This window comes from Leptodactylus fuscus, chromosome 1 (assembly GCF_031893055.1).
Source record: "Leptodactylus fuscus isolate aLepFus1 chromosome 1, aLepFus1.hap2, whole genome shotgun sequence".
In the NCBI taxonomy this organism is placed as follows: Eukaryota; Metazoa; Chordata; class Amphibia; order Anura; family Leptodactylidae; genus Leptodactylus; species Leptodactylus fuscus.
Genome location: NC_134265.1, coordinates 76025294 through 76043216, shown reverse-complemented (window position 1 = coordinate 76043216; position 17923 = coordinate 76025294). Strand labels below are relative to the sequence as shown.

General features: G+C 39.9%; 1 protein-coding gene across 2 annotated transcripts in view; it reads right to left on the bottom strand.

Moving 5' to 3' along the window:
• Positions 1-17923, bottom strand: part of AP3S1 (adaptor related protein complex 3 subunit sigma 1) — a 51992-nt gene that overhangs the window by 7417 nt on the left and 26652 nt on the right. Inside the window, exons 4-6 of one of the 2 annotated variants that reach the window (XM_075272089.1) lie at positions 16319-16390; positions 12204-12311; positions 583-625 (exon numbers count right to left, since the gene is read on the bottom strand). In XM_075272089.1, the coding sequence (XP_075128190.1) occupies positions 590-625; positions 12204-12311; positions 16319-16390 (216 nt within the window). In that variant the 3' untranslated portion in view covers positions 583-589. The remainder of the gene's footprint in view (positions 1-582; positions 626-12203; positions 12312-16318; positions 16391-17923) is intronic. The other variant, XM_075272081.1, reaches the window with a different exon arrangement.

Below are 17923 nucleotides of genomic sequence, written 5' to 3'. Positions count from 1 at the left end.
TACTTCTCAAACTGGACCCCCCTCCCCCCTTGTCCCTTTACTTTATTAAAAAGCAAACTATAACCAAATCCTCCAAATAGAAAAGTTTAGCATTTGCTTCCTTCTGAGATCAGGTACCACTTCTTGCAACCTCCAATTAGAGTGGAAGTGTTAATGTTAAGCACTTCTATAGCATAGCTTCCTATTCATTACCATTAACAGGATATCTGATGACTTCCACTGTGCTCACACATTAAAGCAAATGGATGCAAGAACAAAGCGTCTTAATTAAAAGCCATAAACCAAGTGATAACTACCTATATCCGACCCTCTCCTAGCCTGGGATTTAAACATCAGACAAGTCTAGACTTCATAAAAAAGCAATGGTAATGAATAAAAGAAAAGGCATGAAATGTTGCAATATCTAGTAAAGCACAGGTTAATACAACTAAAAAATAAAAAAAAATTGCAGTAATAACGGCTGTGTGGCTGGCAGTGCAATAAGTTTAGGGTCATACTAGCATGTCTGGCCTAAATATAATGTCACTGACATCATTTTGCTTTGCCTTTCTCAGTGCGTCAGGTATATTTCGGCAGCAGTACCTTTGGTCTACCTGTCCTGTCTGGGAGACTGAAAGAGAAAACTCTGCAAGAGAGAAGAATGGAAGAAACTAAAAAAAAACGTGTATAAGAACAATTCTTTCCCTGGGAAAAGCTAAGGAACAAACCCATAAATCAAGTAGGAAAAAGTATAAGAAATTCATGGGACTGTGTCACTAAACAGCTAGATATCAAGGACTTTCCAACTTGAGTTTACCCTTCAATACTTTGACATGTCTCAAGCAAAAGTGTTGCAAATTTGGTTCAACAGTGTACAAAAAACTGCATTGGGAAGGAAAAGTTAGTAACTTAGAATCTATATTCCAACTTGTGCTTTAGTAAATATAGTCCTTACAGTACATTCATTATATGAAGTAGTATAGGCAGCCATTTTTTATCAGTGCAGACCTATACTTATGTTTCACAGCAAAACAATATAACTATTCTCAATGCAATTATTCTGTCTGCAAAATGGCAACCATCATGAGTACAGGTGAAGTGCGACGTAACAAATCAGAAACAATAACAGAAATAGAATACAGAAAAGAAGGTATAAAACATATATAAAGTATTATACAGAAATCATGTTCCTGCACGAGCAAGAGCCCCAAAAATGAACACATGCACAGATTTACTTCATTCATTCGACACAAAGAAAAAGTAGGCTGAAAAAAATATGCGATAAAAAGGATCTAATACAAGTATATATAAGTGGGTCTACAGGGTACTCACATACAGTGTTGGCCAAAAGTATCGGCACCCCTGCAATTCTGTCAGATAATACTCAGTTTCTTCCAGAAAATGATTGCAAGCACAAACTCTTTGGTATTAATATCTTCATTTATTTTGCTTGCAATGAAAAAACACAAAAGAGAATGAAAAAAAAGCCAAATCATTGATCATTTTACACAAAACTCCAAAAATGGTCCAGACAAAGTATTGACACCCTCAGCCTAATACTTGGTAGCACAACCTTCAGACAAAATAACTGCGAACAACCACTTCCGGTAACCATCAATGAGTTTCTTACAATGTTCTGCAGGAATTTTAGACCATTCTTCTTTGGCAAACTGCTCCAGGTCCCTGAGATGTGAAGGGGGCCTTCTCCAAACTGCCATTTTGAGATCTCTCCACAGGTGTTCTATGGGATTCAGGTCTGGACTCATTGCTGGCCACTTTAGAAGTCTCCAGTGCTTTCTCTCAAACCATTTTCTAGTGCTTTTTGAAGTGTGTTTTGGGTCATTGTCCTGCTGGAAGACCCATGACCTCTGAGGGAGACCCAGCTTTCTCACACTGGGCCCTACATTATGCTGCAAAATTTGTTGGTAGTCTTCAGACTTCATAATGCCATGCACATGGTCAAGCAGTCCAGTGCCAGAGGCAGCAAAGCAACCCCAAAACATCAGGGAACCTCCGCCATGTTTGACTGTAGGGACCGTGTTCTTTTCTTTGAAGGCCTTTTTTTTTTCTTCCTGTAAACTCTATGTTGATGCCTTTTCCTAAAAAGCTCTACTTTTGTCTCATCTGACCAGAGAACATTCTCCCAAAACGTTTTTGGCTTTCTCAGGTAAGTTTTGGCAAACTCCAGCCTGGCTTTTTTATGTCTCTGGGTAAGAAGTGGGGTCTTCCTGGGTATCCTACCATACAGTCCCTTTTCATTCAGACGCCAACGGATAGTACGGGTTGACACTGTTGTACCCTCGGACTGCAGGGCAGCTTGAACTTGTTCGGATGTTAGTCGAGGTTCTTTATCCACCATCCGCACAATCTTGCGTTGAAATCTCTCGTCAATTTTTCTTTTCCGTCCACATCTAGGGAGGTTAGCCACAGTGCCATGGGCTTTAACCCCTTAGCGACCCTTGACGTAACTGTACGTCATGGGTCGCATGGGGATGTATGGAGCGAGCTCACACGCTGAGCTCGCTCCATACAGGGCAGATGCCGGCTGTATCATACAGCCAGGACCTGCCACTAACAGCAGCGGTCGGTGCCCGAGCCGATCGCTGCTGTTAACCCTTTACACACTGCAGTGTGACCGCAGTGTGTAAACGGCGCCGGCGGCACGGGCGCCGCCATGTTTCGCCGATCGCCGCCCTCCTGAACATCACATGAGGGTGGTGATCGGTTGCTATGACAGCCGGAAGCCTATTGAAGGCTTCCAGGCTTGTCTCTGCACTAGATCTATTAGACGATGCCAGAGGCCAGAGGCATCGTCTAATAGAAGTGCTGCGATTTTGCTATTCACTGCAATACTGTAGTATTGCAGTGAATAGTATGAGCGATCAGACCCCCTAGGTTTCAAGGTACCTAAGGGGTCTGATCATAAATGTATAACAAGAAAAAAAAAAGTTTTTAAAAGTATTGAAAAAATTAAAAAAATATAAAAGTTCAAATCACCCCCCTTTCCCTAGATCAGCTATAAAAGTAATTAAAGAACATTAAACATAAACATATTAGGTATCCCCGCGCTCCAAAATGCCCGAACTATTAGAATATTAAAACATTTATCCCGTACTGCGAACAACGTAGCGGCAAAAAAAATAAAAATAGCCAAATAGCGTTTTTTTCAACACTTTGCCTCCTATAAAAAAATTGAATAAAAAGTGATCAAACCATCAGATCTTTCCCCAAATGGTATCAATAGAAACGTCATCTTGTCCCGCATAAAAAGACACCACAACCAGCTCCATACATGGAAATATGAAAAAGTTACAGGTGTTAGAACATGATGACACATTTTTTTTTCCTATTTTGCAAAGTTTATCATTTTTTTTAAAAGTATCAAAACATTTCAAATACTATATAAATTTGGTATCACTGCGTTCGTACTGACACGTAGAACACAGGTAACATGTCATTTGTACCAAACAGTGAACGCTGTAAAAATTAAACCCATAAGAAAATGGCGCAAATGCATTTTTTCTCCAATTGCACCTCATTCTGAATTTTTTTCCAGCTTCCCAGTACATTGCACAGCATATTGAATGGTGCCATTACAAAGTACAATTTGTCCCGCAAACAATAAGCCATCATGTGACTCTGTGAACTGAAAAATGAAAAAGTTATGGCTCTTGAAATGTGAGGAGGGAAAAACGAAAATGCGAAACCAAAAAATGGCCTGGTCCTTAAGGGGTTAAACTTCTTGATGACACTGCGCACGGTAGACACAGGAACATTCAGGTCTTTGGAGATGGACTTGTAGCCTTGAGATTGCTCATGCTTCCTCACAATTTTGCTTCTCAAGTCCTCAGACAGTTCTTTGGTCTTCTTTCTTTTCTCCATGCTCAATGTGGTACACACAAGGACACAGGACAGAGGTTGAGTCAACTTTAATCCATTTCAACTGGTTGCAAGTGTGATTTAGTTATTGCCACCACCTGTTAGGTGCCTCAGGTAAGTAACAGATGCTGATAATTACACAAATTAGAGAAGCATCACATGATTTTTCAAACAGTGCCAATACTTTTGTCCACCCCCTTTTTTATGTTTGCTGTGGAATTATATCCAATTTGGCTATTTGACAATTCTTTTTGTGGTTTTCCATTGAAGACAAATTAAATGAAGATAATAATACCAAAGAATTTGTGATTGCAATCATTTTCTGGAAGTAAGGGGTGCCAATACTTTTGGCCAACACTGTATTTCTGCTCCAAAAATGACATGCTAAGTAAATTCAAATCAGTGCTATGAAAGGCTCCAGGCTTAGAATATCATTGTGCCAAAGTGTATGTACACTACCGTGTGTGTACATTACTGCTCGAGAGCACAGGAATTCCAACCTACCTGTAAGCTGTACCTTGTCCTACAATATAACTTGCTCCAAACAAAAGGTTGTCTATGACCAGCAGACCGAAAAAAAGGGGCACAGTGACATCACAGTGATATTGCAATGGACCACTGTGACCTCACATAAGGGCATTGCGACAATGACATCACCACTGAGGGCAGTTACATCCCAATGACATCACCATGGAGCACTGTGACATTGCAAAGGGCCTTGTGAAATCATAATGTAGCAATATAACATCACAAAGGGGCATCGTGTCCTCAGAGTGACCTCATAATGAGGCATCATGCTCTCAGAGTGACATCATGATGGGGCACCATAACATCACTATGTGGAATTTTGTCATCACAGTGAGGTACTATGACATCACAGTCACCTCAAAATGGAGCATTGTGGACTCCCAGTGACCTCACAAAATGGGAATTGTGACCTCACAATTGGGGGACGGTGGCCTAAATGTGACCAGAAAAGGGGGCATTCTGACATAGTAGAACATTGTGACCTCAAAGTAATATCACAATGGAGTAATATGACCTCACACTGGGGCATTGTGACCTCATCGTGCTCTTGTAATGGAGAACTGTGACCTCTGGGATGGGATGTTGTGACCTCTGAATGACATGACAAAGGGGCACTGTGAAATCACAATGGAGTCATTTGACATTGTGTTGATTACATAGGTTGTAACCAAAATCTGGTTAGAATTTCATGTCAGTTGCACCTTTAGAATTAATTTACAAATTAGTGACGTATTCAATACTTATTTCCCTTACTGTATATCTATCTGAATTGACCTTCCCAGTCTCAGTTTCCTTGGATTGTACAAACGCACTCCAGTGAGAAGCAACGTGCAGTTCTCAAAGCAGAATGATGGGAAAGAATAAAGAGATGCAGGATTTCACAGAAAGGAGCCAAAACATCTCAAAGCAACAATGTAATCAATGACATCACAGGAAACATGATGATGTCAGCAAAGCAGATATTTTCAAAATCTGTCACCAATATCTCTCAGTAACAAGAAATGAATTCAAATAAACGTATTAAGACAATTTCCTTAATGAGTGACTGGGATAGCGCTCATCCTCAGCATCATGGTGCAATAAGGGGAAGTGTTCGGAATTCCATTCCATTTCATTTCGAGCAAATATAAAAAGCCAAAATACATAAACATTAGACTTGGCTCTTGATCCGGGGGAATTAACATGTAGGAATCCAGAGGCTGGCCTGGTTCTTCAAGGACAGATGTTTCACCAAAATAATGAAGATATGAAGTACAGATTGTTAACATTGGAAACTATTTCAGTGCCTGGGCTTGTTCACATTACATATTTGGAAGCATCCGCTGTGGCCCAGTTTCTCCATTACAACATCTTAAAACCCAGTGGGCTCATATTTTTAATCAAACTGTTTTGTAAAGTATCATGTACTAATCATTTGCAGTAAAGACATGGGGGAAGGGACCACCATGTACAGTCAGAAATGAGGAGTACCTCCTGAAATGGTGGAATCAGCCCATATATGTATTACACAGTCACCCATTTCTTTTAATGGATGCTATGTAATACTACATTTGGGGCCCATTGCTGTTTACTTATTGATAATATGCAACAGTCGGAATTTTACAAGTCAGAGTCTGGCTATAAGCTAAACATAGGGATATTTCCTTTTTAATAGGACTTGTCCTGCTGAGATAACCCTTTTAAATAAGGTAAATTGTGCTTGTGGGGTTTTACTTTATGGCATAGAAGGACATGCTAAACCTGAAATATAAGGTATTTCTTTGTGATCTACTTTAACGTAACATTTGCGGAACCTTTAAAGCACAATATCGCCATCTTATAAGATTCAACTGATCCAAGCTGTGTAGCTTTTAGTAGGCATGTTAAATAAAACCAACAGAGTCTCAAATGCCCTGATTTTGTTGGAATCTTTACAAGTTAAAAAACCACATCTATGGCTTGTGCCAAAATTTGTCACATATTACATTTCAATACAAAAAAAAAGTTAAAGAAAATCATACCCAATTTGTTTAACTTTTAACTCTTTTCTCCAATTGAATTAGCACACAACAAACCAATATAAAGGGGATCCCAAGGCCAGGCCTAATTTTAGGCTAGATTATAAAGATCACCTATGTGGGGATCCAGGGGTGAACCATGGCTTTCTGCCGCCTGAAGCGGACGTCAGAAAGCCCCCCCTGCTTCAGCGACCTCCCCAATCCACTGCTCAGTGACTCTGACCCTAAGCCAGTCCAGGACAGCTTGTCCTGGACTGGCATGGGTCAGCAAAAATGCCGCCCTCCCCGTGGCCCTGGCATAGCACCGCCTGAAGCGGTTGCTTCAGGTCGCCTCATGGGAGGTGCGGTACTGTGGGGATCTAACATTCAGCACCTCTACTGATCAGCTGATATCTGCACATTGTACAGAAATAGAAGCAGACGCCACTTCACACTGTGCAGAGGCCATGTCATGCTATTGCTGCTTATCTACCATTCAAGTGAAGGAGCACATATCATGGATTTTATATAGATTAACTACCCAAAAGATAGTACCGTATATACTCGAGTATAAGCCGACCTTTTCAGCACATTTCTCATGCCGAAAAAGCTCTCCTCAGCTTATACACGAGTCAGGGTCCAAGGAGCACAGAAAACTGGAAGGACCTGGAAGGGGGAGGTCCTTTAGTGCTACTGCTCTGTGATTGGCTTGTCATGAGGTCACGTGACTGTGATGTCATCAAAGGTCCTGTAGCCACTGGTATGTAACATCTGCAGATAAGGTTGAGTCTAACTCCTAGTAGCTCCGCCCACACCAGAGTCCGATCACATGGTCATGGCGTCATCAGAGGTCCTTTAGCACACTAGGATTTAGCATCTACCCTGCAGATGAGTGGCCAGGATTCATTGTGTCTTATGGAAGATGTCTGTTGTATGGAGGAGAGGAAGCTACAGTAATGTGACACACACAGGGACCTTCCTTTAGTTACTCTGCCTAGTAATGTCAGGCATTTGGGGTTATTCGTTTAGTTTCAGTAACTCCATGTGCCTCACATTAATAACAGTTAACCCCATCATGTCCCTCATATTAACCCCTGTGTGCCCCATATAAGGGTTACTAATATGTGAGACACATGAGGGTACTAATGAAGGACCTTAATTATGAAGATACCTAATTATTACCTCCATATGTCCCACATATCAGTAACTCTTATGTGAGGCACACAGAGGGTTAATGTGAGGGACATGATGGGGTTAACTGCTATTACTATGATCCCCATGGAGTTACTAAGCTGTAATGCACATGAGCAGACTTTTTATCTGCAATGGTGGATTTCCCCCCTCGGCTTATACTCGAGTCAATAAGTTTTCCCAGTTTTTTGTGGTAAAATTAGGGGTCTCAGCTTGTATTTGGGTCGGCTTATACTCTAGTATATACGGTAAGTGGTTATGGACAAACCCTTGAATAAATGTCTTAAGTTATTTAGTTGTTCGGAACAAAGAGTGGCAAATAGAATGACTTTTATTCAAAGTCTCTGTGTTATTTGTTAAAGTCTTTCAGTAATGTATGGTATTACTATGTCTGGTTCTGCAAAAACTACAATAGCTATAAGGGAACATTCATGTGAATATGACCGTAACGTCTAAGCATACTTCATCAGTGCAGAGTCTTAACAGTTAATCGATTGCAAAGATTTCTGTTTCAAAACTACAACTCCCATCAGGCTATCAGGACTCTCATTTAGGCTAAATGTAAGTTATACTGTTTTAAATTCCTGTATATTCATCTTCTATGATCCCATAGACAGAACAATGCATATATTTAGCTGTGTGTATTTTGCAAAATACGTAAATCGTATAGGTTCTATTATATGCAGGCACAAACCTACCAGCAGATATATATGCTTAAAGTTTGATATATCACATACAGATAATATTTCTCCTATAAGGCTTTACATTAGGAGATGGATAATGAATGAGCTGGTGTTTTTGATAGGACACCAAAGGTAGTATAGTCCTGCAATGAAGAATTTATGTTATTGGATAGATCACCTACAATACATAAATAAATAAATACACATCCTAAAAACATGACAGCTATATACAGTATAACAGCACTTAATTAAAAAAAAAAAAAAAAATATATATATATATATATATATATATATATATATATATATACACACACACACACACACACACACACACACACACATTTTAAAGATACAAATGTACACACATATGCATAACAGTAGTCACTGCTAAACACATTCATAGCAACAAATCTGCTTGTTCACATTTCACTATTTTCATTGGTGTTAATGTTATCAGAAAAATGTGGCAAATGCAAATACAAAAAAAAAAAAAAAAAATACATGAGACCTCAGCACAAAATATTAAAACATAATCACACATAGGTAGACGGCTAATATAACAATTGTCAGCATTATATTCAACTAACAAGATAAAACATTGGAACCAGCTAGTATAAACTATTCCCATTCTCAGAAGCTGCTCTATCAGAAACACAGGATGCTTTATAAAGGTAAGTTCACACACAGTTTCTTGCAGGTGGATCTTTGAAGTGGAATGTGCCCGGAAAACACCTTCCAACCCTCCCACTCATTTCAATGGAACCCATGAACCCTGTCGTGTGAATGAGCCCTTACCCTTATTAAAGGTCAAGGCAGGGGATTTACAAAAACAAAGGATGGATCCATTCATAATGGAATAACCAACCTGGTGCCAAACATCTTTACCGATATCTACAGATTTGAGAAAGCAGAGTACTTCATTTAATTGTTTATGTCAACCTCATAGCCCCTAAATGAAGCAGCGGGGGAACACGTTACTCCGTTCAAACTCATTTTGGCTCTGGTTGTGTATTGGGAGCTTGGGGCCCCTGTTATAGAGATTGGTGGTCCTCTATAATCAGACATTTATTACCTATCTTGTGAATACAGTTGTACTAAAAAATTTACATACCCCAGCAGATTTTTTGTTTTTTGGATTTTTTTCAAAGAATATGAATAACAAAAAAACTTTTTCTCCACTCATGGCTAGAGGTTGGTTGAAGCCATTTATTGTCAAACTTCTGTGTTTTCTCTTTGTAAATCATAATGACAACCAAAAACATCAAAATGACCCTGTTTAAAAGTTCACAGACCCCAGTTCTTAATACCGTGTATTGCCCCCTTCTAACATCAATGACAGCTTGAAGTCTTTGTGGTAGTTGTGGATGAAGCTCTTTGTTTTCTCAGATGGTAAAGCTGCCCATTCCTCTTGTTCCTGTAAATTGCATGTATTGCGCACTTGAGATCTCCCCAAAGTGGCTCAATGATATTGAGGTCAGGAGACTGAGATGGCCACTCCAGAACCTTCACTTTCTTCTGCTGTAGCCAATGACAGGTGAACTTGGCCTTGTGTTTTGGATCGTTGTCATGTTGGAACGTCCACGTACGTCCCATGCGCAGTTCCTGGTTGATGAGTGCAAATTTGCCTCCAGTATTTGCTGATAATTTGCTGCATTCATCTTTCCTTCAACTTTGACCAAGTCTCCTGTGCCAGCTCACACAACCCCACATCAGTGATCCACCTCTGTGCTTTACAGTAGGAATGGTGTTCCTTTCATCATAGGCCTTGTTGACAGCTCTCCAAATGTAACGTTTATGGTTGTGGCCAAAAAGTTCGATTTTCGTGTCATCGCTCCAAATTACCTTGTTCCAGAAGTTTTGAGGCTGGTCTCTGTACTGTTTGGTGTATTGAAGGCGAGGTTCTTTGTGGCATTTGTGCAGTAATGACTTTTCTGGCAACTTGACCATGCAGCCCATTTTTTGTCAAGTGCCTCCTTATTGAGTATCTTGAAACAGCCCCCCCCCCAGTAGTTTTCAGAGAGTCCTGTGTTTCAGCTGATGTTTTTCTTTGCACCCCAAACAATTTTTCGGGTAGTTGTAGCCGAAATTTTAGTTGGCCTAGCTGACCATGGTTTGATTTTTACAGAGCCCCTGAGTTTCCATTTGTTAATCACAGTGTGAACACGGCTGGCTGGCATTATCAATTCCTTAGATATCTTATTGTATTCTTTTCCTGTTTTATACAGTTCAACTACCTTCTCCCGTAGATCCATGGACCACTGTGTCAACTTTTGGTCATGTTATCAGGCCAAAAACACCAAGGTATGCATCATTTTGATGTTTTTGGTTGACATTAGGATTTAAAGAGAAAACACAAAAAAGTTTGACAATAAATGGCTTCACCCAACCACTAACCATGAGTGGAGAAAAAGTTGTTGTGTTATCATTCATATTCTCTGAAAAAAAAGGCCAAAAAAACAAAAATATTCCAGGTTATGTAAACTTTTTAGCACAACTGTAGGTCATACTTCTAATGTGGAAAATCTCCTTTAACATGCTGCTTAGGTTAACCATATGTGACCCCTATGATTAGGGAACAATACAATTCTGTGCAGAATCTGGACATAAGACATTATTGATTAAACCTTATGCAGGAAGTCACAAAAAAGCCAAATTTTAAGGCAGTGGAAACCATAATCTATTTAGTCCATGACCTTTTACCTACAATTCTTAGGTTTACATGTACTTTTGACATTTAGGATTTCTAATGTCACACCGATTCCCATTTAGAACCACTGTAAAAATACATTTACTAGTCCTTCTAACCCTTTTATCCACCCATTAAGATTTCACACTTTAAAATTAAAGTACAGTGTTAGCGTGCCAGCAAGTTATGCAGGCCGAAGTAACTTAAGAGGAAGGTGAAAGGCAAGAAGTGCATGTCGCACAAGCCTCAGGACTTTTGGATTGGGTCTTGTAGCTTTCTCTAGAAATGCAATGAAGATCATCAAAGTCTGCTTTCTGAATCAATGGAAACTTCAGGCAAAACAAACAAAACTATCTTATGCCTAGTGCAGGACCTAAGGGCAGAGCATGATACATGGGCTACATGATGACTCATTGGGTAGCTTTGCAGCACTGGAGTCCTGGGTTCAAATGCAACTTATTAAATTTGCATGGAGTTGATATGTGCTCGCCATATTTGTGTAACCATTTCCTGACATAACAGTAAATCATGGTGTTAGACACGGACTATCAAGAGCTGAGCCCTCTTCCTACACAGTTGGTGCTAGACAGAAGATATGCAGGCACCCGCTGCTAAAAAAAAAATAAAAAAATAAATCATAAAAATAAAGTCCTAAAAATTAACTCCACTCTTTTCCTAGATCAGATATAAATAAAATTACCAAAAAGAATAAACATATTAAGCATCCTAATGTCTGAAAATGCCTGCACTATCAATGTATAAAAGTATTTTTTTTTTTTACCATTTTGCAGTACATTATATAGAAGATTAAATGACACCAAAAACAAGCTCTCATATGGCTAGGCAAAATTAAAAAGGTATGGCTTTTGAAGGGTGGCGAGGGGGAAAAAAAAAAAAAAGAAAAATACAAAAACAATAAAAGAAACAGAAAAATCACCATGTCCTCATTTTTAAGACCACTGAGTGGTGTCTCTGCAAAACAATGGAGATAATCACACATACAAATGATGTTCCTATTTCATGCAATATTCAGTCCATATATTTTATATACTGTATCATTTGCAATAATTTCTGGACTAAAATAATTTGTTTGCTTTACATTTTGCTTAAAAGCCTCAATGCACATGGATATCAGCATCGGTACCGCAGAGGGCTGCTGCACAATGGCTTCTACATTAGGTTACTTGGCACAGGCATGGACTATATTGGACACCATGTAATACCACACTGGATGCACTAGGTGTGATGAAGTACAGTCACCATACAGATGTAAGGTCTTACCTCAGATTTTTCCAGTTTTGTCTGAGCATCGATCTGAGTTACAATTTCATTCATATTGGTTTCTAGAACCATACCTCCCATCACCATTTCTGCAAGTATATTGTGTACCTAATGGAAACAGAGAGGTAATCTGTTACACATCCACGTATCGTGTGATACATTTTCATAAAATTTCTAATAAGAAGACGCCACCTATTCTGCTACCTCTTAAACAGAAATCTATATACATTTTTAGCGTAGTTGTCTACATAAGCTTGAGAAATCTTACGAACTAGGAAACCAATATTTTTGAATGTCATTTATTAATGTCCATTAAGGAGAACCTTTCAGGACCAAAACCAACTACAACACTTTGCATCCTTCAATAGGTGGCACTCCACTGATTCTGGTGCGGTTACAATTTCTTATCTGACAGTAGAGAGTATAACAGTTCTGAAAATAATAGAAAAGATTGCTCAGGATTGTGGGGGCTAGAGCAAAAATTCAAGAATCAGTGGAGCAGTTCTTATTGAAGTATGTGAAGCATGAGTTGGTGGAGGTGGTAAAAGGTCCACTTTAACTGATGTCATTAAACTCACTCAGACTCTAAGACTGGCATAGCTGTTTTCTAACACCTAGAGTAGTTTGTCCATCCTTGTCACTCCATATTTCCAGCTCTGATACTGGCCCTCCTTATTGTGAGTCTGAGTTGATATTCTGAGTTCTGGCAACAAATATAAAGGTTAGGGTCATCCAAATCAAACAGTGTTTTCCCATTGTGAACTAGTGCCTCCATTCCAGAGATGGTGATGGCGTGGCTGAAAAGCCAAATGGCTCGAAAGAGTTGATAAAAACGGCTATGTCTCAGAAAAGCAGACACACGTTCACATTGGGGAAAACGCTGTTTTATTTAGGTGATCCTAAGTTATCTATCCGCAAAGCTGGGCTGATAAGCAGGGCTTTCATGACAGACTCCAGTTAAAGGGAACCAACTGTTGTAGGGATTCGTACAACAATGCTTCCTAGGAAAAAAGTATGTACGTTAGCGTTCCTCCAGATTAAAAAATAAAATAAAATGGATATCTAGTGTTAATCTGTTACACATCCAGTTACAGAACATCTTCACAAAACTTCTAACAAGAAGACACTTATTCTGCTACCTCTTAAATAGATGTCTATATATATTTTAGTGTATTTGTCTACACAGGCTCGTCAAATCTTCTATAATTTGTACTTGACGAGTCTGCTATACATGAGAGCCTATTCACATGGCAAAGTACATCAGCCATGAAAAACATAGAATGCGTTCTACTTTTTCATGGCTTGGGCTTCCAGGAACAGGTGAACAGGTTCATGACAAACATGGGCGCTGCAACAATCAATTAAATACACGGCCAAGTGTCAGTTTGTTTGCGTGGATTAGGCCAAAGGGATAGAAGCCAAACCAGAGACAACCATCTGTAGACAGCTCAGTTTCTGAGCTTCTGTTTCTTATTAGTACTCAGTTGTAGAGTTAATAAGCCAAACCACTAACTGTGACTCCTCTGTTTTCTCACATCCCAACTCCAATTCCGGCTCCGATTTGGACCCCTTGATAAATGACTGACAGTCATGGTCAGACAGAAGCTACAAAGTTCTTCCTAAGAAAGTGACTATGAAACAAGCTAAATAAGTATATGATACAATTTATAATATAGTAATTTTATTTTAAAGCAGGAGTCGGTAACTTTTTTCAGATTCTGATCCAACTGACTTGAAAGATGGTGCGGAGAGCCTAAAACAGATGAATGTGTGATGAATGTGAATGGTTTGTAGCACATATGAATGATGTAACATATCTGCTATGGTATTAATATATATAATATATCACGCACACAAACATTATCTTGCCAGTGGGTTTTAATAAAGCTGACAATGGGAAAAGTATTATATAATGTATGGCAATATCACTTTAATGCTCAGTTGTTGACTGTAGAAAGATATAAATATGTCCTTTCGCGAGCCCAGAATTGTCTCCAGTGTTCTTCCCAATAAGCAGAATGTACGTAAAATGTTTGAGTTCATCGTAGAAAAACAAATTAAAGATTCAAGAGTAGAACAAAGGAAGAGAACAATCTTATACTTCATTCCTGCACATCCAAGTTAAATAGAGCCATCTGGCATCTGTTCATTGAAATTCAACTACTAGCTCCACCGATGACTGGTGGAAAGTTTCACTATAAACAAGAATTCACATCTGTGTCACAAGAGGCAGCAGGATAGATAGGAAAGTTACACGGAAATGAGGGAATGTTTTGATCTCTGTTATATAGTATTGTTAAGGCAAAGCTAAGAACATACATTCTCCAAAAAAAAAAAAACACAAACCCCCCTGAATCCCATTTTATAAAGTATTTGAATGTGAATGTTGAAAAAGGGGTAGCATGTAAGTGCTACACCCAGATGGGGATTTCTGGTTACTGTCAAGAGTCAATGCAGTCACATCCAAATTTACATATATTTAAAAAAAAAAGGTCAGCTAAAAGTGTTTCTCCAACAGGTAATTTTTTTTTTAGAAAATTAAACAATAATGGTCATTCTTGAAACAGCGGAAATGACGGCTCAACCTATTACTGGCCACATAGGTGAGCCACTTCCATGTGTAACAGGCTGGACAACATTTCTTGTAATATAAGAGACCACAAAATAGTGATCATTATGGTAGGATCAAAATAAGAGAGGTGAAGGATCAATAACATGACTGAAACCCCCTGTATATACCTTATCAAGACATATAACGCAGGACCTTCCTGTATTGGTCAGAGTAGAAAGCTGCTACATGCTCAAGAGCGAGGGCTCAGGTCCTCCCTGTCGATCTACGTCTACACATACATACGTATACACATAATATATAATATCTAATATATAATAATAACTTAGCCACCATATGTTATATCAGTCATATGTACTACAAACCAATCATCAAGCTGTAACAGTGACATAAGCAAAGTCACCGCTATATCCAAACGCTTTACTCACATGGGGTAAATTGGTGGCTCTGGCACATTCCATTGCGCTTGAGTCTCATCTGAGCGAGCAGAGGGTGTGCCTCATATATGACGGAGTGCATGCTTCCCCATATACAAGGTGTACCCTTCTTCGGGCCATGCCCCTAGAATGAAATGTACGCCACCTTGTAGCTGGTATATATTTTCCACATCAGTTATGCAAGATTTCGTGCATAAATCTCAATAAATCTGCATGCTCCCTTTTCAGAAAAGTGGTGAGGGCAGTACAAAAGTGAAAAAAGTTGCAAATTGCTACTTTTTATGCCTTGTATTCCAGACAACTTAAAGGGGTTGTCCCATCACAAGGATCCTATCTATACCTCTTGTTAATGTGGATTTAAGACTTTTCCTAAATACACTGCTTCAGCAAAACTGCTTTGTTTGTCCACTATCTTACTTTATTTAGTTCATTGTTGACACAGCCCTTGATTTATCTGCTCAAAAGTCAAGTGATGTAGCTGCCTGCTCTCAGGGGGGAGGGGCTAAGTGCACAGGAGTGAGCCTGTGTTTCTAGATATTCCTGTGTCTACACAACATGTGACCTAGCTCCCTGCTCTCAGATAGGGGAGAGGAGCTGCTTGCATTTCTGAACTCGTCTTCTGTTCTCTCATTTATCAGGTTAGCTAATTCAATAAGTGTTCATTATGGCAGAGACAGGCAGTATTGTGCATATAGTGTTGTTTGAGGACCTTTGATGACATCACAGGCCCTTCAGCCGCCACATAGGATCATGGGCGATGGGCGGAGCTACACGCTAAGTTGAGGGCGGAGCTAAACTGCAGGTTGCATGAAACCCTGCACACCAAATGACACAAGAAACCAGGAAGAAAGAAGATTTTACAGCAGTGAAGACTGGTGAGTATGCTACGTGGGAATACCCCCTTTAAGTACAAGGCACAATAAATCTGGCAAATTCTGGCCAAGGAAATGGTGCATCTATCTAAAGTTATTATGATGCTTATTATAATCCCCTAAAATGTACTAAGGCTGGATCAACATCAAGTTTCCTGCTTAGAGAACAAAAGATTAGAAAAGTTACAGTCATACCAAATTCACCAGAAACTATAGTCATTTGTATAAAAGACAAACCTTATCCACATGGAAAATTAAATCCAATTCACAGACATTTTCAAAGCACTTGTCCAAGGTTTCCACGAATACCTGTAAAAGAATGACAGACAATCTCATAAGATAATAACGATAAACCATGAACATATTACTGGCTGGATTTAGATTATTGTTATTCCGTCTCACTGTCAATATAATATTGGATATCATTATTTATTTTTTTAAGAAATTTCTTGTCACGTTAGGCTTTAGTTCCAAGATGACCTTCCACCACCTTTACCAATTCATTATCATTATCTGTTAATAGTCTCCACTCCACTGATTCAAGTGCAGTTGGAATTTTGTCTCTAGCCCCCACGATTCCTGAGCAACAAATGCAGATAGTTTTGGTGATCAATGCGCTATTTAAACTCTTATGTCAGAAGGGCAGAGTCAGGATGGGAGGCATGATTCAGATCTCCCCCTCACACCCCTTACCCACTCCTACCCAACATCGGCCTCCTGACAGAATAGAGTCTAAATAGCATGTCAGGCCCCCAAATCTGACAGCGTGGATTGCTCTGTAACGGTGGCGGCTAGAGAAAAACATCCAATTGTGCCAGTATCAGTGGAGCGCCCTCTATTACTTGATGTGAAGAGCTGGAGTTGTTGAAAGTGGTAAAAGATCCTCTTAAAAAGGATCTAATGTTATGTCAGTCCAGGTAGCTGCAACGGGGCTAAGGGATAGCAGTAGGGAATCTCGCCCTGCACTACTCCCACTAGCTATCCCGGTCCCTGCCTCACGGGTGTGGGTCGGCTGTACTCAGGCTAAGCCTGACCCCGACAGCTCCTCTCTCACTGCTTCCGTAGGCCTAGAGGGAAGTGGGAGAAGGAATGCCCTATAAGACCTCTAGGGACTGGAGACTAAAGGGGGTCACCCCTAACGAACAAGTGAAGCTGCTACTGACAGGGACTGACAAGGGTGTGCGCTAACAACACAAGCAGCACACAGGAAAAATGTGGGAAAGGATTCCCCCAAACCAATATGGGAAGGAACCTTACACTAGGAAACAAACACAGGGAAACTGAGTAGAAATCAAAGGATAAGGCAATTCACTCACACAGTCAATTATACACAGAGGGAGGATTGGTGAACACAGAAGGGAAAACACACAAACCAACTCGTTCACCCAAACCTCCCAAAAACCAACCACGGAACTTCCTCTATCCCAGAACACCACCTACTCCTCCTGCTAAGGCCTAGCTCTGTAAAAGCGACACTCAGCACAGAACCATGGGAGGCATGGGTTTAAATACAGAGTAGAGACCACTCCTCCCAGGTGCAAATGGGAGGACAGACTAATCAACCAGGAGATAAAGCTGCCTACCAGCAGTGCGCGCATGCAAGTCAGAAGGTGTGCACCAATACTCACGACAGGACAACCCCGCAGCGCCAGGATGCCACCCCAGACACTGCGCAGCCAAAAACTCCCCAGGTAAGAAAAATAGAAAGTAAAGAACCTAAATACTCCTAACATCTAATACAGAAATGTCTTATTCCAACTCGCTCTTCTTTAACCACATGGTAAAGAAATGATTTTAGTAGTTCTTAAGAGGAAACCGTGAAGGAGTATTTCAGTGGTGGTG